Source organism: Caloenas nicobarica, chromosome Z (genome assembly GCF_036013445.1).
Source record: "Caloenas nicobarica isolate bCalNic1 chromosome Z, bCalNic1.hap1, whole genome shotgun sequence".
Taxonomy (NCBI): domain Eukaryota; kingdom Metazoa; phylum Chordata; class Aves; order Columbiformes; family Columbidae; genus Caloenas; species Caloenas nicobarica.
The window spans coordinates 54,658,770-54,680,330 of NC_088284.1; the positions used below are offsets into that span (position 1 = coordinate 54,658,770).

At 38.8% G+C, this 21,561-nt stretch overlaps 1 protein-coding gene across 1 annotated transcript in view; it reads right to left on the reverse strand.

Moving 5' to 3' along the window:
* Window positions 1-21,561, reverse strand: part of FRMD3 (FERM domain containing 3) — a 149,376-nt gene that overhangs the window by 74,367 nt on the left and 53,448 nt on the right. Inside the window, exon 2 of the mRNA XM_065656152.1 lies at window positions 9,705-9,809. Within this exon, the coding sequence (XP_065512224.1) occupies window positions 9,705-9,809 (105 nt within the window). The remainder of the gene's footprint in view (window positions 1-9,704; window positions 9,810-21,561) is intronic.

Here is a 21,561-nt window from a genome sequence, read left to right on the forward strand (position 1 = left end):
AGTAAAATGTGTAAACTAGGGGGAGGAAAGAAAGAGAGAGAGAGAAGGAAGGGAGGAAGGAAGGGAGGGAGGGAGCGAGGGAGGGACGAAGGAAATCTCAACCAGTTTCATTTTTGCCTCATGTATTTCACACTGTTGTCCATAAAGGTTGCTTTAATTGGATTATGGCCTGCACCCTCAAAACAGCTTCACTTTATATTTGATAGTACTTAACAATCACCAGAAATCATTTCTGCAGAAGCTTGATGGCATGTTAGCAACATGGTTGCTGCCCAACGGAGAGGAAAAGACACTGATCTTAATCCAGCTAACACCTATTACCAAGGATCCTGTGAGGAGATTCATGTTCAGTACTGCCCATTTCTAATAACTTCTGCTGAAGGAGGTTTGGGTAGCAGCTGGGTATCTAGATGGTCAGGCACATGTCCTCACAGAAGCAGAAGGCCTAAAGACACTTAAGGATCCTGAAGGTCAGTCACGGGAGAGCTACCGAATCTTGGTGCTTCAAGTGCCAGTGGTGAGTAAGCAAACTATTATGGATATCAATTTTGGTCCTGGGATCCTAAAATATGCTAAGAAATGCCTTCTGACTAAGGTTTCACTGCGACTGCATGCTGTGTTTCAGACTAGTGCAATTTTCACTTTGCAAATAAAGCCCTCACCTCTGATCAGCCCTTAAGTGGCACTGAGTAGTCATTAGCGAGGCCAGGTGTGTTTTTGCTTAACCACGAAAAATGAGCAGCTGATGTGCTACCAGCTTCCACAGCAAAAGCTGAGGATAAGCAAGGACACCATGCAAGGGTAAAAGCACCATTTTAGAAAGTCGTATTTTAACTCCACAAACATCAGTGTGCTTTTAGTAAAGACACTTCAGCCAACAACGTGTTTCAAATGAAGTCATACACTGAGAAGTTCAGACAGGCCTGAGCTTGGTCTCAGTATAGCACAGGATTAAGGGGTTTAGAATAAGAAGCGGGCAGGAAAGAGGACACGATGTCCCATATCTATTCTTACAGCCCTTGTAAGGGGTCGGGTGTCATTAAAATCTCCATGCTGTTCTTCACCTACATTGCAACAGACACTCTACAGAGCAAAGATGTGTTCTCCAGTCTGCTCTTCCTATGGACTCCTGCATAAGACTGGCACAAACCAAAGCCCAGCTCCTAAAAAACTGCCAAGCCAAAAGCCAATGCTTGGGACCTGACCAATCAGAAGTCCAATGAATTCAATGAAAAATCTCTCTCCTCTTCCAACACAAGAGCCTTTTGATCTAGTCTCCGTGTTTGCAAGCGAAGCAGAAATCAAAGGTCAATCAAAAGTGGCCAAATGCTGCGAATATTTCAATCCCCCTCAGCAAGCAATAGTCAGGCAAGTACTCAGATGTGCATAGAGTAAAATAAAATCAGAAGAACTTGCAGATGTCACAAGAATATTCTAGCCAGGCAAGGTCTGGATTTGAAGACTTTGTTTAACAGACAGAAGAGAGCAGGAGAATGGACATACATACTGAAACACTTCTAGAAAACTAATAAAATTAATTTTATTTAAACCTCAACCTTATATTAAGCTTGACAATTAATACCTAACCTTTTCCTTGAACAAAAAGCAAAATCAAAATCAATTTGTGTCAGCCTCAAGGCAGTGGCTTGCACCAGGTCACTGCCTGAGAAAAGTCAGACTCAAAAAAAACCAGTAACAGTATCCAAAGCTAATGGCAGTGCAGACACGGGAATCAATTGGGTGCCCACTCTATACCAGCACAACAGATGCCAAATGACCCAGGGCACCCTGCATGTCTCCATCTTCATGCCCTGAGGCTGACACCATTTTTTCATGCCTTAGAGGAACTCTATACCAAGAACATCAATATTGTACTATTGCAGCAAAGGAGCTGCTCCTCTGTACTGTTGCCTAAATCAGAGCACAGGCTCTGTTTCCTGGTATGTTAAGCAGGAAGAAATTACATACATTGCTACAACAAAAATGAATCTGGTCCAGCAACAGTACCATGCACTGGAAGAGAATCACCGTTTGTATGATTCTGAGCTGGAATTTATTAAACGAATTTCCAAATTCTCACTCTCTTTTTCCTATTACACCAAAATATTCAGAAAAACTCCAGTGCTGTAAATTGGAGTAGCTCAGCTGATCCATAATCTCTACATCATTTGAACATCTGGACATAATATCTGCATATATTGACGTATGTATGAGTGACCACATGCTCACAGCCAACAGGTTCACAACTGATGGAAAAAACATCTTTATCAAAATAGCCTGCAGAATGATTTTGTTCACAAGGTTACTAATCTTCACACAAGATATTTCAGCTAGTAGCATTACTGCTGAATTAAGCACGTATGTATAATCACACAACTATTCATTTGTTTCAAGATTTTGTTGAATACATAAATACACATCTATGGATAAAAGCAAGGATCTATTTAAATCAGTACTCTGTCCCTGAAAATGGCCTGAAGCAGACAGAAAAAAAAACAAGAGTAGTTTCTCCCATTGTGTTTACCAGGTTTTTTTCTACCAGCTTTCATTAAAATTCATTAAAATTCATTAGATCTTTATAGACTTTCACCAATTTGTCTAAAGACTTTTTTTTTTTTTCATATTTTTGGCAGCTACAACAATTAATTGTATGACTAGGCATGGTATTTCTAAAACTACTTCTCAATACCAATTGGTTTATAATTTCCTTGAGTATGTTTTAGTTCTGTTCTAAGAATTACAGGGCAATCTTTCCCTGATCACCATCTCCAAGCCATTTTACATCATATAATCTCTCTCATTCTCTTTTGCTCATTCTGTTGCTCTCTCTCTCACTCATTTTCTCTCACCTCTTTTCCTAGCTAAGTTATTCTAGATCAATACATCTCTCTTTATATGAAATCCATTCCTACTTGATATCATTCTCATGGCCGTCCTTGTTCCTTTTCCAGTTCTACTACACTTTTTTGAAACAGCATGACCTGAACTGCAGACACCAAGCAGGGTCATAGTAAGACTTTGTGCAAAAGCACATATTTTTATGATAACTCTGTCCAGGAGAAGAAATTCATATGCATGGAGAAACATTAGAATTTTAATTAATCTATGGCTCAGTCACTCTGGTATTTAGCCTACACTACTGCTCTGCCACTTCAAAGAGACTGGAAAGCTCAAAGATAGCTCTCTTTACGTAGCTGTATGGAGCCTTTGGAGTCATTACAGAAAGACATAGCTTTGTTAAACTGAGGTTACAAATTACGTGTTGTGTCTTTCTGTCAACCTTCACTGCTCTCACGTGGGACTAAGAGCACATTTTTAAGAACATGTATTAAATAGCTGTTGTCGCTAATGCAGAGATCAGCTGTGCTCAAGACTTGCTGACCCTTTCAAAAGGTCTTTCGATGAGGCACTACTGCACATTTTGTGTACATGTCCCATTAAAAAGAGAACTGCTACTTCAATGATAAAGAAATTCATTACTCACAGACAATAGACAAAAGGCTCCAATTTCCTTCACTAGTAAATACTGGGACAATGCTGAACAACTTAGGTTATAGGATTAAACAAATACTCTGTCCAGCTCCATTGGAAGTGAACACAAATGGGACTCCCCAGCAGCCTTACTAGTGAAATAAACATGTAATATGACAAAAAACTACCTGCATGTGGAAATGCCTACCAGTTTTCAGTACACCTGAGCTTGAAAGAAGAACTAGAATTGTATTTGTGGCAGTTCTCTAAGGGCAGACTGGCAGGAGCACCAGCAAATCTATAGTGCAAAATGTCATATTTCTAACAATTTCTCTGGAGAAATTAGAAAATGCCACTGTATTCACAGCTGCCATTCAAGATTGGCTACATAGTGGGAGTGTATTCACACAGCAGTTTCACTGATTTGAAGGTTTTGTTTTCATACTGACAGGCATACATGCACAGAGCTAAAACCACTGTACTGCTGTGCTGCTCCCAGACAACACTGTAGCACACCCAAATAACAAAGCTTCTTAATGCTCCAGCGTGATTACGATCCTTAAACATTCCTGCAGCAACTGGTGAGACTTTACAGTAGCTTCAGGGTCCTACAAAGCCTGTTCACAGCACCTAACACTTCCAACGTACCCCATGGGTAGCTCCCAAGGTATTTCTGCCTAACTAGCACTTCATATTTTCACATTCAAAAACATAATCACAAGCACGTGCTCAAATCCACCCATTGGGGGGAAAAAAAAAAGGAAGCTTCAGTATTTCCAGCTTCATATCATTGCCTTCCTGAAGGGAATAAATTCCACCGCACTACCATCTTCCTCCAGACCAACCCTTCATTGCCCTCAACACCAGTGGCCTCTCTCAACAAGGGATCTTCTCTAGTGACAGATGCTGAACAGCAGCTGCATCGCTTCATCCTATTCCCATCTCATACCAGCTCAAAAAATAGAAAAAAAGGTGCTCAGTCAACCCAGGGTATCTGGCACAGAATTAGTCATGCTGCATTTCCTCAAAGGTGAGAGTGTGATAACTGGCCTCAGTTTAATAGCTATCAGATGAACGTGTACCAACAGGTAGTTCATTGAGTAGAAGAATCAGTAACACCTCCGCCAGGTATGTCTCCTATTTGAAACTACTTATTTCAACAAAATATAAGCTCTAAATTATGGTTTCTGGGTTCTTACAATGTGTCTCTCTCAGCTCTTTCTAGATTCCCTATGGAGTGGGTTTGCCCTATAGAGTTTCCCTCAGTGAGAAGAACAATAGGGTTTTACCCACCAATGTGGTAGCTTATCTTCATGAAACCTTACAGGAACCTAATGTTTGAGACCTATATCCCAGCCAAATTTCACCAAAACTGGCTTCGAAAGTTACTAAAGTTGACAGTTGGAGAGAAAGGCAATGTGATCTCATATACCTAGTTTTCTCAGAAATCCAGGCAAAAAATTCAACAGTTAATTCATGAACCCTAGGAACTTTTCTGTTCCCAGCATAGTACCACTAGACATAAAATGGCATACTGGAATTTACTGCATACTTTCAGTACAATCTTGGCTTTTCTGAAGTTATCCTAAGCCACAGTTTCCCCAAAGGAATATCCAAATATGATGCTAGAAGATAAAACAGCAGATACAGTGTAGAACCTAGAGTCTTTAACTGCTAGTTCAATTTGAGGTCATTTGCATTGTTACTATTCTGCATATCCAAAAATATAAAAAAGCTACTGTGCTGTCTTCTTTTAAGAGTGTCTTCCAGAGTGTCTTTTTTGGTCTGGAATAGAAACTAGAAAAATACAGAAAATTTTACAAAGTTTAAGTATGCCTAAAATATCCACATGCATGTAATCACACAGAAGGAAAGGTTTATTACAAAAGCAGAGCTGAGGGGAGGAAGCAGTATCCATTATAAATTACTCGAAAAATAACCTATAAAAACAACAGCTATTTCCCACCACAATTTTCCCCCATTGTTCCAACCTAAGGCAATTAGCTCAATTATCTATATTTTTCACATAGTCAGAAGTTCTGAATGTTCTAAACACAAATACTGAAACATCTCATTTGAAACATCTGAAATATTGAACCATTTCATTTTTTAAATTCTCAAACTCAGTCAAGTGTTTCAATACTTCTAAGTCAAAATGCTACATTTTGGTAGTATACTATGAAAGAAGACATTTAGGACAAATTGAAGCCCGTAGTTTTGCCTGCTTGAGCTCCCTCGATAGATTACAAAACAAAAGGACTTCAAATTAGCTTTTGGAGCAACTCCGCAACCTTTGCAGAAAAAATTACAAAGAAAAGGGAGGCAAGCATCACTAGTAGACTAAATGCCAACAGGAGTAATTCTGCATAATATTTTATATATGTATGTGTGTGTACACTATATAATAATATACTATTATGTCCTATAGCTTAACTATTCAAAGGGCCAATCAAGAATAATTCACTAAAGCCAGAATTAAATGCACGATTTTGGCAGTTTCATTTGGAACCACAGCTATAGCCCTTTCTGTGCAAAGACAGACACTATGCAGTGGAATGTAAACTACAACAGAGGCATTCAACATTTCCATGAAAATGGATAAAGCAATATGAATTGTACATGACCTGCATCAGAATCAACAATAACGCTCCTAAAATAAATGTTATACTTTCTTATTTCAGCTTTTATTGCATATTCTTTGAAATAAACTTCAGAATATGGTGCCTAGTCTCTATCTCAGAGAATGTTTAATATAAACCCCTTCCATAAAATTATAGACACCTTTCTTAAAATTTTTTACAAATTCAGTTACAAATTTTGCCCCATTGCATCCCTTATGGCTGTTCCAGATGCTGCAGCTCTCATTGGCTTTATTAAGAAATCACGTTTCTTGCATAAGCTTTTTCTGCTTTATGCTCTGACACATGTATAACCATATCCTCTTATCCTTTGTTTCACTGCACTAAATGGGGTATGCCCTTCCTAATATGGTCTCAAAAACAAGCTCTCTATTCTCGGTGTCTTTCTAATACTTCTTCTCCCCATTCAGTTGCATTATCTTTCTTTAAATGCAGACATCTAGATCAGAACAGCTGTGGTCTCATTAGGGTGTAATGACATGAATACTTTCCTGAAAATACAGTCCTAAGAAGGGGCAAACAAAGTGTTTTCTTTTATCATAGCCACATCATGCTAGTGGCTTATTGGCAAAACCAAGCAATATTTGTTTTATTCATTGTCCCACATCTCTTTATTTGCCTATAGAGCACTGAAGTACATTGTCAAACACATTGTTGAACTGGTTTAGGGTGAATTATCGCTCCTCTTCAAAGCAATTGTTCTCAGTTAAATCACCAGATTTAACTTCAGAAAGAAGCTCTTGGTGAATTCCACCTAGAGATCTTTACTGATCTACTGTTTCTGTTTTGTAATACATCTAACCAATCCATAAGAACGTACTGTAGGAAACATTTCTGCTTTTTACCTTGGTGGAACCTGCAAGAATTCCACAGAGCTTCAGAAATCTCTTCTATAGAGCTCTAAGTACTCTTTCCTGTAAGGTGGCTATGATGATGTAACATTCCTCCCCTGTGGCCCCACTAAATTTTATACTTGCTACAGCTTATAACCACATACCTAAACAACTGCTCTTCTGTCATCTCAGCGTGTTTTGTTAACATGAATTTCAGGCAGCTAAACTCACAACTGCTAAAATACAAAACTGTAGGAAGAGCAATCACCTTATCATTTCAAAATCATTATTTCCTCTAGTTTTCTGCTGGCCCAGTTACTGATGAACTTCATCTAATTACGCTGCCTGGACCTGAGCACAATTATTCATAAAGTCCCACATTTGTTATACTACTAGGAGATTGTTGGTTAGTATGTTTCTTTAAGATCAGAAAAGGACCTGAACAGTCTTCTGTTGATGTGAGAAGAATTATAATTATAGTTTCACAGTCTTCTTGCATCTGACTGTGAGGTATTCATGCATCTGTGTCTGATACAGAGGCAGGACTCAGGTAAGTGAGACTCAACAAGATCAGAGATTCAAAAGAGCCAGATGACATAAAACCAGCATTCCTTTATTAAAATATTTGTGTTCAGTGTAGTACTTAGGATAGGGTTTGTTGCAGAGGAAATATCCACTGTAAGGGAAAGCATTTTATGTATAAATACTTAGAAGTTCAATCTCAAACAAAAACCAAAACAAAACAAAAAAACAAAGAAACAAAAAAAACCCCAACAATACAGTAGAACAGGACAAAAGGACAATAGAATATACTATATGTAAAAATTCATTATTTTCATGAATTGTAATAAACCTAAGAGAAAAACGTATGTTTCTTTCAACTCAGCATCCAGACCATTACTTAAGTCCATATAAAGAAATGTCCCTTATAATTCACATCTAATTCATGACAGAGTTTAAAATCAAGAGCTAATATGCAATTAGAGAAGTTATCCATATGTTTAAAAACATGATAGTAATTATAAATCAGCATTTAAAAATGCATGTATGCAAAATGTACACTTGAGAAGTTTTCTTAACGAAATCCAACTGAAAAGTGGGCCAGTTGATATAAGTCATCCTGCTACACAGGATGGCAACAGTAGTCTTAGTTATTGGATATAAAGGGAAATGAAAACCTAAGATTTTTTAGGTAAGAACATAAATGTTTTCTCAGATTCTCTTTTACTACTAACGACGAGAAAACTTAAACTTCAATATAAATTATAATCTTCAATAATCTTAACACGGAATTAGCTGTACTACAAGATGTAAAAGAACTGCTGTATAGCCAATGAGAACATGATACTGCAGCGAATTTGTCAATATAGTTAACTGCTCTTTGAAACATGGAAACCACACAGAGAATGACATAACTGGCATTCCGAAAGAAGTAGGTTTTTAGAGTTTTTTTCTGAAGCACTACTTTTTTAAAGTATTCTGCCAAAAAAAATTAAACCTTTTACTAAAACAACTTCTTGATTGATGTTAAGTAAAATAACTTTTCTGTAGCAATTTTTGAGTGACTGTCAGGGAAAGGCCCAACAAAAGTAAGTATTCATTAAGTGCTACATAATTATAGTCTAATCCAGCACTCCACCTACTTCTCCTATCAATTCAAACCGGGTGAACATCTCTATGCCTTTAATGATTGTGAAGAATCAAGTACACCAGTCAGAATATCTGCTAATTATTTTGCTAATTATTTTGATTTTAAAAAGAGGATGCAAAGGAAATGACTTGCTGTAGCTTTTCAAAGCTATTGCAATTCTATAAGGATGAGCAGAGGGTGATTCCCTGTGTCCAGTGATTTTTGCCAAAACGAATTAGGGTGTAGCAAAAGATATCCAGCAAAATGGTTTTCTCCTCCTGAATCATAGCAGTTTCAAACTTGGTGATAATTTCCAGAGATTAAATGCGAGTATATGCCCCCATTATATTTAAAGTGATATCTAAATCTTAATCCTGAGAACAGCAGGACCACACAGTGAAGAAGCAGTTCTGAGTTTCACTGTCTGAAGACTTCTGCTTCCTATGTGGACCACACTTCCCTACTCTCAAACAGTAACAATCATCTGAAGTCAAACATGGAGTAGCCACAGCAAACCACCCACAGAATACAACCTGCAGGACCACCTTCCACCTAAGAGACATGACTCATTGCTGTCCACAGAAATGCCTACAGCACAGGGCTCTAAATTTTATTGCATGAATGTAAAGATGCTCATAGGGAGAACTAACCTGAAGAACTCACCACAACCTGACAAATCATAGCTCTTTTGTGTATAACAGATATCCAAATCCATGCGCCCTGTGAAAAGTGGAATAGAATGACTGCTTTTAGCTGCTAAATTCAATAGGATTCCTGCCTACATCTCCCAAGAAGCATACTCTAAAGAAAAACAGAAATCACAAATTCCAGTGCACTGTGAGAGCCTAGAGCTACCCTGTGCTACCTCTGAGTCATGCCCATAGATCTTTTCCATCTTCAGTGCCCAGGAGAACTACACAAATCAGAATATATCAGTTTACCTGAAACTAAATACATGAAATGAGGTGAAAATTAATATAATAATGACACTTTAGGAACCTCTATGGATTATGGCCAGAATATAAAGCCTCAGAGATACACTACTTTGCATTAGAACTTGCCTGCTTGTTGAAAAAAAAAATCAATTTAGCATTACTTAAAAGCAAATGTAGTCAGAGTTCATATACATACCCTCTGCTTCTCAGGGTCAACGTATCGAATGCCAAAATAGTCTTTTTCCAGCAAGCTGTAGTAGTTGCAGATGTGATCTATAAGAAACTGGCCTTTAGTTTCCCTCTGTAAAAAGAGAAAGAATTGATATATTATTCTGAGTATTCTGAACTTGCTGTCTACAAATATTTTAAAAATCTAATCAAAGTGTCAAGGAAAATGGCACATGAAATTTGTTATTACTCAGATGAGGATAAGGATTTGAGCATTCATCTCTTCTAAAAGATGCAGAAGACTAGTGATCAATATACTGCCTGCACATTCACAAATTGATTCGTTAAGAAAATATCATCACTACTCCCGCCTCAGGAAAACTCATGCTCTCTAATAGCTGCACATGTATAACATTTAATATGTTACTAACCATATTTCCACCTGATGTTATAACAATATAAGAGATATCCATTTACATATGGAATTTCAAAACTGTGGGTTTTTTGTAACCCCCAAGTTTGCAAGCACGTTTGGCAGTGAGTACCTTGCTGTATCTTTATGCAATGCCCACGGCAAGAGAGACTTGATCCTTAATTCCCAGATAGCACTACAGTACAAGGAAGAAATGCCCAAATGACTGAAAGAGACGTTTTTATTTTTGCATCGTCACTTGGTAACTATAGCCTCAAGGACACTTACTGTACACAGGATGTTTATTTAACAATCTCATTCTTTCTGCTTTCTTCAATCTCAATGCTGTGTTTCATTTCTCCTTGATCTACTGGCCTGATATGGAGAACCTACATATATTTTCACATTTATTCTGATCCAGCTAGTGTGACCTTTTTTTTCTGAATTATGTGTGTATTAACTCCAGGCTAAAGCTGCTCTCCTAGAACAGTCCACTCTAAGCAGACAAAGGTGCTTCACTATGTCACAGTGTCAGGTCTCTACATTTCCTTCCCTCCGTCAACCCCAGTCCTGCACTGAGATGCCTCTGCTGTGGACCAGGTAGTCAGTTTGCAAGACTCTACCCTTTGCTGACATGGAACAACTTGAACTTAGCTTTTTAATGTCTACAAAATAGAAACTAGACAGGATATCCAATCACATTACACTAAAAAAAATACTAAATTGTTCTTCCACATGACTCTCTGAAAACTTCAATGCTACGCCTTATTCAACCTTTCTTTAAGAAGCTAACAGGAAATTTAAACCATAAACAGCATGGCTAGGCAAAACTGAACACATAGCTCCTACATTTCTCAAAGTACTTCACAAAATTGGACATTGTTATCATCTGCATTTCACATAGGAGCATTTGAGGCAAAACCAGTGCTGTGAACTGTCTGAAAGGGCCAAGGAAGCAATGGCCTCAGGACCACCACTGTCCAGTGACACCTGCTACTTCCCACAGAAAAAATTATAGAATCATTTTGGTTGGAAGAGACCCTCAAGATCATCGAGTCCAACCATAACCTAACTCTGGCACTAAACCATGTCCCTAAGAACCTCATCTAAATGCCTTTTAAAGACCTCCAGGGATGGTGACTCAACCACTTCCCTGGGCAGCCTGTTCCAACGCCTGACAACCTCTTCCATGAAGAAATTTTTCATAATATCCAATCTAAATCTCCCTTGCTGCAACTTGAGGGCACTTCCTCTCATCCTACCACTTGTTATTAATAATTGGGAGAAGTATTTAATGCTACAACCTCCTTTCAGGTAATTGTAGAGGGCACAAAGGTCTCCCCTCAGCCTCCTTTTCTCCAGGCTAAACAGCCCCAGTTCACTCAGCTGCTCCTCATAAGACTTGTTCTTTAGACCCTTCACCAGCTCTGTTGCCCTTCTCTGAACTCTCCACCACCTCAATGACTTTCCTGTAGCGAGGGGCCCAAAACTGAACACAGGATTCAAGGTGGGGCCTCACCAGCGCCACGTACAATGGCACAATCACTGCCCTCATCCTGCTGGCCACACTATTCCTGATACAAGCCAGGATGCAGTTGGCCTTTTTGGCCACCTGAGCACACTGCTGGCTCATGTTCAGCCAGCTGTCAATCAACACCCCCAGGTCCTTTTCCACCAGGCACTTTCCAGCCACTCTTCCCCGAGCCTGTAGCGCTGCCTGGGGTTGTTGTGACCCAAGTGCAGGACCCGGCACTTGGCCTTGTTGAACCTCATACAATTGGCCTCAGCCCAAAGATCCAGCTGGTCCAGATGTCTCTGTATGGCCTTCCTACCCTTGAACAGATCAACACTCCCACCCAACTTGGTGTCATCTGCAAATTTATTAAGGGTGCACTTGATCCCCTTGTCTAGATCATTGATAAAGAGATTAAACAGAACTGGCCCCCGTACTGAGGGAACACCACTGATGACTGGCTGCCAGCTGGATTTTACTCCATTCACCACAACTCTTTGGGCCCAGCCATCCAGATAGTTCTTTATCCATCAAAGAGTACACCCATCCAGGCCATGAAGTGCAAGCTTCTCCAGGAGAATGAGACATGCTTCAAGACTGAAGAGTTAGAAAATAACACAGTCCATGAACTACTGTTCTGTTTTCTTTAATAAGGAATTCTGATGCAGATGCAATTGCTCACTCTTTCACTCACACCATCGAACACACGGATGAACTAAATTTAAAAAAACCCTCAGTTAAGGCACTGACACGGAGCTGCATGGCCCTTCCAGTGCGCCAGGGCTCCTGTGGCCACCCACTTCCCTGCCACATGGACTTTCTCTCCTCCCAGATTCACTTCCAGCTGCAAGGGAACTGCTAATTTCTCTACAGATTTTTTTTTTCCCTATACATGGCAGCTCTACTTCTCTTCCTACTTGTAAGCCATCTACTTCCACTACCCATTCCTTCCTCCACCTTCTATTTCCTATGTAATAATCCCTCACTATGTATCCTTTACTCTTCCATACACTGCTGCTTGGATGATATCACTGCTTGGTCTGCACCATGGTATTGATGCACTCTGTTTTCCTATTTTTAAACAGTCAGTGCCAAAGGATGTTAACCTCACTTGTCATTGTTCTGTACGTGCTCACTGAACCTCATGCTTTCTGCCCTGCACTGCTACTTTTTTCCCCGTATCATTGCTACAATAGGTTTGCTTCTGTAGTTGCTTCTTTCCAGCCTCAGGACATTTAAAAAACAACATTTTTGATGTTAAGAGCGGTTAACACATACACTGACATTTTTCTGTGCTGTACCCAGTTGAAAGTATGGGCATGCTAGTGACACCATACAGAAAACTTTCCTCAAAAGGTAAAGCCGGTATCAAAGATTGAAGAGTACAAAAAGAAAACTGCCATTCTCCCTGTGACTGACAAAAGAAAAGGTCTACACCAAAGTTTAAACTTATGCAGTCATATCTCAATGAAGTATTTTCAAGCTTAAAATCTTAGAAGTGTGTGCAAACTTTTGTGACTATGTGATAAGAAAGAATGTCAAAATATTAAGACAAAATTGCACAGTGGCATTTCAATATAAAGGCAGTAGTAAAACATTTGAGCACAGATATTCAAGTGGCACACAGTTTTAAGCTGAAGCTACAATGAACTAAATACAAATGGGGAATAACAGCTATTAGGTGACTTAGCTGCAGTCAAACATGAAAATAGATTTTAATGACAACAATGTACAAAAGAAATCCGGGTTTTAGAACACTGAAAATGAGGAAACCAACTAGTCATATTTTCATCTGCCAACATTAGAGGGTGTTACTGGAAGAACAGTCAGTAAATCTACTAACTTCTACAGGTTCACATTCTAATTCATTAATTTAAAAAGCCCTTTGCTTCACACACCTAAATAATCACAATTTATTTTAAGTCCTTGAGGAATCTGATAAAAGGCTAGGGCATGCACGGTGTTTTTCAATCCAGTAACAACACTCCCTTTCTAAAATGAATTGATGCCCTAGTTTTCTTGCTTGGAAGCTAGATGATGGAAATGAACCAAACAAAAAAGAGCAAACGAACAAAAGCCTCTGAGCTAAATTCATGCTCTAGGAATCCTTAAGCCCTCTATAGATAAATAAAAGGGACTAGTTAATAACCTCACCCTTGGTTAGTATACACTTCAGTTAATAGTGCTACTCGGTCAGGCTTCAAGTTCCATGTGATTTATTACCAGATATTAAAAAATATTAAAGATGGATAAACATAGCTAAATAGGCACATACATAATGTAATCAGTGTTCTTATTAAGAAATACTGTTGTAAATGTTCCACTATTATGCTTTTTAAATATATTAAATTTTTAGAAAATCAGATTATAATTGATACACAGAGGAGAACACTTCTTGTGGCACACAGTACCTCAAGTCTCAATTCATAATAGAGTGTGGCAAGAAGGATGGGCAATGGTGTGCATTTTGTTTTCTGCATCAGCATCCATAAACATTTTCTACATTTCTCTAACAATGCTCCGAATTCTCCTGAGGTTGAGAAACTGATGATCTTTCTTGTGTGTTCTTTGATATACTTATTAGATATTATAGTACAAAAGAATATATTAAATCCAAAGCTTATTCTCATTTGTGAAAGAATATGGATAAATTAAATTAGGAACTGCCAGTCATCCACAACAGAGCACAGGAATGGATTTGGGTCACAGAATAATGAATATAAAACATTGCTTGATATTTCAGACAGTTGCCATATAGCTTTCCAGTTAAGTGATCCTTTAAAGGTAAAAAAAAAGAAATACACCACACTGCTGAAACCCTGCTATACCAATAAAATACTTTGCAGCAATTCAGAAAAATATTTTTATGCTACATTTCAGCATGTTTGTCAGAACATGAAAAAATGACATCATAAAAAAGCTGTTACTTGAAACTCTGCTGAAAAATGTCAGCAACAGACCACAGGAATCTGAGAGCAAAAATCAAGTCAGATTTAAATAAAAAGCTTCACAGCTGAAATCCTTGATAATTATATCACAGCTCACCCAGAAGTCATCAACTATTCTCAAGTAGAGAAGACTAAACCTGGCAGAAACAAGAGTCGCAAAAGTGTATAAGCAAGAGAACCAAAATGTCCTGGATTGTAATCAATACATCATTTGCAGTAGAGGAAAACCAAGTTAAACAAGCCACTTTTTTATAAGTCCATTAATTCAAATACAACATCTGGCTATTTCAACTGAGATATATTTTCTTTCAGATTCTTGTAACCCATAGTCTATGAAAAGTTGCTTTTAAAATGACACTAAACAAGGTACTATAATGTAGCCATTCCACGCACTCACATAAAAATAGGCTTTTGGAGATCCTTATAAATAATTTGAGGAATGACTCTCTGATTTGCTTAGATTAATTGGCACAAACAAGATAGGTATGTTTTTCCTAAGGCTGCATCTGAATATCTGACCTTAATACCACTAAAATCCCACAACCAGCCCCAACACACATGCAAGGGATATAATGCCATGTAAATGACAGAATCCCTGAACACAGAAGGTCAGCCTGCAAATAACTGTTAGTCTGCTTTTTAAGCTGGATCAAAAGTTTTCTATTGAAATAAGTATGTATCAAATTAAACTAGCAGCTGTTCCTGATAGAATTATGCTAAACAAGGGACATTTTCCACTCCAAAAAAACATGAAAACATCATCATAAGAAGTCCCTCATTAATGGACTCACAGGACAACCCAAGCTGCTTCCTTAGCTCTAGGAACTAAGACACTGCAGAGATGCTCCATTTTCACTACCATGCACTATTATTGCAGCTTCCATTTCTGCAACTCCACAAATTTATGACTGAGTAACCCAATTCCTTCTTAACTCCCCTGTTACGCAGAAACTAATTCAAACAAAGATCACCATGGCTCTTGAGCAGCTTCAGTCTAACACAATCTCATGCTTGCTTTGGGGATTTCTTTTCTTTTTTTACTCCTAGTTTCTTTGTGCAAGTTAAAAAGCAAGTAAGAGTATACCTTGTTCTGCCAATTTAACCCTTCTCTGATGACGTAAAATGAGACCACAAGACATTTGTGACTGTTTCACAATTCTGAAAGTGAGAGGAAAACCATTTATAGCACTCAGCAAAATATCTTCCTTATTTGCATCTGCTTCACTGTGGAGTTCTGTGTCTATTTATCTAAATGTCGTCACAAGGAAGAGCAAGAGTCACAAGCAGATTAAACACAATGCTTCTGCTCTGTTATCTAACCCCTGAAATCCTGCCAGCTGTGCTTATCTCTGTCAGGAAGCCACTGACATTACTAAGAAGCAGTGCAGAGTCATAAACACAGTGTTTATTTGTATCGGGGATTTCAATCCTCATCCCACAAGTGTCTTTACTCGTGTGAAGAGTTCCCAACAGTGACCATCTGTGTGAAGCTGCTCATGCACTTAACTGTTTACTTGAGTGTAAATCCACTCAAAAAAAAAAAAGTAAATTAAAACCACAATTGAACCAGTATTTAAGTTTAAATGAATGGAAAGTCCAGGCTCTCAGGCAAGGCAAGAACAATGTCTGGTTTTGTATGCTTGTTTTCTTTAGTGTGTAGCGTATTTTGAAGGTCTATGGATGTAAAAAAATACCACCACAGAATGAAAACTAACCAGGTCAGAAAAATGGACAAAACCAAGAAGTTCTTCTAAGGCAAAAACATAATTTGAAAAGCAGCTTTACCCATTGAAAACTGAAATTATACAGCTCTGTTGACAATAATTGACAGAAATTATGAAAAGCAGCAGAGATTTACAGAGCTAAGCTGCCTCCTCAATTGCCACCTCTCACACTTCTGGCTTCTCTTTGGACACCCTCGTCCACTTATTTGCATCTGCTTCACTTCTAGGCTTTTCATGAGAGAAATACCCTGAATCCCAACAGCCACACATCCTCCATTTCATCGACAATTATTCTGCAGGTCAGTACTGGGTCCTGCTCTCATACACAGAAGTGTGGCTGTAAAAAGACATCTGGGAGCAATTCTCTGTTCATGTCAGTTTTGGGACAGTTCTCATCACGTTATCATTTGTTTCCAGCAGCACAACAAAAAAGTTCACTAAGCATCACTGTTGGACAGGGGCACATGCTGTGGGAATGAGGCTGATTTAATATCAAACCTTTGGAGCTGAACAGGGAGAAGGGCTGAGAGCACGGAGAAGGAAGGCAACCTGTCATGCACAAATTTTGCCGTATCTTCCGGATGAATTTTTAAGTCCTGCCCGAATAGCAACATCAAGAACAGAATCCTTATTCTGCAGCAGCCGAAGCAGGGAAGTGGAACAGGCTCAGCTCCAAGCTGGCATCACCGGGCCAGCCCCAACCCCAACAACCTCCAGTGCCCGGGGCAACTTTCTTACAGCTCTTTGGATTAATGGAGTCACTGAGATTACAATAACTACTCATAAGAAGGATACACAGACAACCTCTTTGCCTTTTTTGCTTCATCTTCAGAAATAGCAAAAGGAATATCCTTCTGTAGGTGTTTCACAAGAACTGGACATAGCATAATGCCTTCAAAGTATAAAGAACAATTTAAAACATGCCTGTTACATTCCTCAACTAAAATGCTGTAACACTTCAGAAGCATTCCCTGCCTACTCATAAGCAGCACCCTCCAGTATTTTAAACTACTTGAAAACATACTAGAAATCTATTACATAGCATTTAACTGGAAAATTTTCTCAATTGTAAGAAGAGACAGCTGTAATTTACTTTTTCTTTGTTCTTAAGGCTTTAAAATAAAAAAGATAAACTTTTGCTGATAAAAACTCAACTTGAAACTGACAGATTTTATTTTAGAAGCAAAGTATTTATCACTGAATTTTATTCCCTTTAGAGTAAGGAATTAGTTGTATTTCTACAAACCTGAAATGAAGGGAAGAAAACATGATTTTTAATAAAAACCACAAAAAATGACATCACAATAAAGCAGTTGGCATCTTCTTTCATACACTATTTTGTAAGAATTACCTTTTGCAAATTATATATGTCATTCTTTATAGTCACCTAACCACAATTTGTATCAACATTTTCTAACTCTAGAATGTAGGAAAGGGTGAATTCTTTAACCTATGTCTCTTAATACATTTTGTTATCTATAAATTCACTTACTTTACCACACCATGTTATTAAATTAGCTCTTGTAAAAAGGTTCTACCTGTGTATGTCCAGACCCTTCTAAGCAACTCCATCTTTCACCCAATCCAGCAGAAATAAGTCAAAGACTGTGCTCTCACAGTAGCAAAGTTTTCATTGTTTGTTGAACTCAAGGGAGAAAGTGGAACCCTACTACATTGATGGAAATCCACCCCAACACTATCCACTTACAAACGCCATCCAGATGGAGCTGACTGACAAGACACAGGCTCAAGAAATGGGAAGAATGGATTGATGCATAGGAAATTCCTCCTCTAGGGTGAAGAATGGCAACCCAACATGGTAATGTACAAAGCAGAAATATGCCTCATGACAGGAAAATGTGCTCGGGAAGGAACCGTACCTGCTCTCATTTATCTTTTCACTTCCTGAATAAAACTCGTGGAAGATGCACCTCTTCCTAACAAGCTCCCTAATAACACAAGCAACCAGAATACATGTTTGCCTTAGTTGCAATGCTTCCACAGCATAATTTCAGCACAGAGCTTCCAGATATGTATACTGTAGAAATGCACAGTGAGGCAACAACAGCAACTCACTCAAAACTAACAGAAGTAAAACTATTTGAATTACCATCTTATTTTACCCTTATTTGAAGCTGCAAAGACTTACAGGGGAAAGAAAGGAAAAGTATGTAAAAACATGAGTGAAAGCATTACAGAATTAATGCCCATTTTATCTTATAGGGAATTTAGCAGTCAGTAGTGATAACCTTTCCCCACAAGAACACTTCATGCCTGAGACACAAACTACCTGTGCTCCTCTGGTTTTAGAACTCATTTGCTAAGTTGGAATGGGTCTTGAAGAACATCATTTTTACAAATATATCAGTCTTTAAACTCAAATTTCTGAGCCCTTAATTATAAGCTGAATCTCAAGTCCTATATATTAATTAATAGAACTAAACTAAAACAAACAAACAAACAAAAAACAACTTCCTACTGTTTTATTTGGGTAAGAAATGTGCAAATATATCTCAAAAATAAAGACGAAAGCAAAGAAAAAAGGAGGAAAAGTCTATGCTGAGAAGAAAAGAACTAAGTGGAGAGCAATTTCAAGGCTGTATGTGTGAATGCAGCTGTTGAAGCTCTATTATTCTTAAATGAAACTGCATGGCTAAATGTACACAGCATTGAAAATTTACCCAGAAATATCTGCTGTAGTGAAGGCAGAAATACATTTGTCAAAGATAACTTCTCTTGTGTGCTACCTTAGTTGGGAAATGAAGAGGGTTATTCAAGGTTACTTATTTTTCTTTAGTTTTCTGCTATTTATTTGCAACAGATGGACAGTTTTGTCCACACAACAGCATATTTTTGCCCTCTCTTGAATTAGAGGTTATTGTAGGATGACAGTTGTCAAAAAATAAAAGATGAAGGGGAAAAGACACAATTACACCACAGAAAAATTACACAATGCCAGTACCATGCAACAGAAATACAAAATCATATGGGAAATGCAAACTATATTCTACTGTGCAGTAAAACCTGGACAGCAGGAGTGAACACAGACAACAGCTTCCAAGCCAATCAGCTTCAGTTCTGTTCTACAAGTAAATTACTCTGACCCATGAGTAAATTATACATGACAAAAAGAAGTATTTATAGTTCACACACTGCCAGGCAGGCAGGCACTAAAGAAAATGCAATATTCATTTACAGGGCTCATCATCATTTTCTGTCCCTCTGCACATCGGCAACACTTGGCCATTTAGGTTTTATGTCCCTGAAGCGACAGCCTCAGAGGAGGCTTGCAGCATTAGCTGCTCACTTCTGGTAACAGCTTCCATTAGCGCAGCATTCATGATGCTATCGCAGGCACTATTGATTTCTTAAAAGGAACTGCGTGCTTCTGTCAACAAATCTATCATTTTATTCAATATCCAGCATAGTTCAGCAAGGCTAATTCTGCTTTCTGTCTTGCATCCTCAACATTAAAGCTAACTTGGAAGACACAGCTAGGACACACCATCACACCACATCTAACAAAGCAGACGAGAGATTTGAAGAATGAGTTCTCAGCCACCACCTACAAAGCAACCTGAAAGCCAAATCAGGGTTTTGACAAAATTCCCTAATGTCCCCTGGTACAGGTGACAGTCAACAATCCTCCCTCAGCCCCATGCAATATTCAATCTTCTTGGTGGGTTCAGTAGACCCAGAAAAGGAGGCTTCCCTCATAGTCTGATCCAAGTATGGTTCTCTAACTATGCCTTTTCTAACAGATACAAAACAGCGTGCCCTTTTTATACAAAAATAAGTATTTTAAAAAACAAAAACGCCCTAAAATACTTCTAGCCAAACAAGACACTTCCTTGAGCAGAGGCAGAAGATAGAATCAGCATAGTTCGATGCAGCTTAGTTCAGCTGCTCACAGAAAAACAACCAACTGGTGAGCGGCAAGGATGAACCTTCACAGCTACATTGCAGGCCTCAGCTGAATGCATTGAACTTCAACCATGGTGAGAACCATGCAGGAACAGCCACACCGTCATTTCCGCACCAAGCGGGAAAGTATGACCACAGCAGAGTAGGGCGAGTTGGAAGAAGAGATGAGCAGAGCAGGGGAGCTGCTGCTGTTGCCATAGGGCAGCTGGTGCCCCCGTAAGTACTGGTAATGGCACAGAATCACAGAACGGTTGGGGCTGGAAGGGACCTCTGGAGATCATCTAGTCCAACCTAACCTGCTAAAGTAGGCTCACCTAGAGCAGATCACACAGGAATGTGTCCAGGCGGGTTTAGAATGTCTCCAGAGAAGGACACTCCAGAACCTCTCTGGGCAGCCCGTTCCAGTGCTCTAGCACCCTCAAAGTAAAGAATTTTTTTCTCATATTTAGATGAACCTCCTTTGCTTCATTCTATGCCCATTGCCCCTCATGCTATCACTGGGCACCACTGAAAAGAGTCTCCCATGTTCCTCTCCTCTCACAGAGAAATACAGCACAAATGCTTCCAAGCATGTCACAGGGTGCGCATGCACTGGGTGGGAGTGAAGGAGAAAGAAAAGGAAGATCATGGAATATAATCCCGAGAGGGAGAGATTTCCTAACCGCTGAATTAATGCCCATTTGAAAGGCTATTAGAGTGAGAGGCTAAGAGCTTACATAAAGAACAGAATATATGACTAGATATTAGGGGAATTTGATCCATCATTATGTGGATTAATCCAGAATCACAAACCCAGCTGTGTAGTCAGTGGTCTGGCAATACCAAGTCTGAAGCACATTGAATCTCTACAAGTGCTGCAAATCACAGATAATATCTCCTGACAGACAAATCCTCAACCACAACGATGAAATCCACAGCTCCCAGTGAAACAGCTGAAAGGGTCATACATTAATAAGATGTGATAAGGACCTAGATAAAAACTTTGGCCTAACTGAGGAATCCTCACCATGCTATGCACTTAACTGTCCAACAGTCATAACATATAATCATATCATTAATGCCTCAGAGGACATTTGTCTTAATTCCTTCTGAGGATATCCAAAAAGCTTTTTATGGATTGCAAGAGGGTGAGGGAGCACAAAAAGCTCTCCCACCTTCTAGTAATTTAGAATACATCAACACACTTTTTCTTTCAAATACATTTGTTGTTCACCTGCCCAAGGTAAGTAACTCCTTTCTGAGAAAATTATTTGGTCTTTATTAATATTACACTATGCTCTCTTCACTTTTCCCATGCGTTTTGACTGCAGAAATTTTGCAATTTGAAGGATCATGCTGGGTCATTTCCACTCGCCAAAGTATTT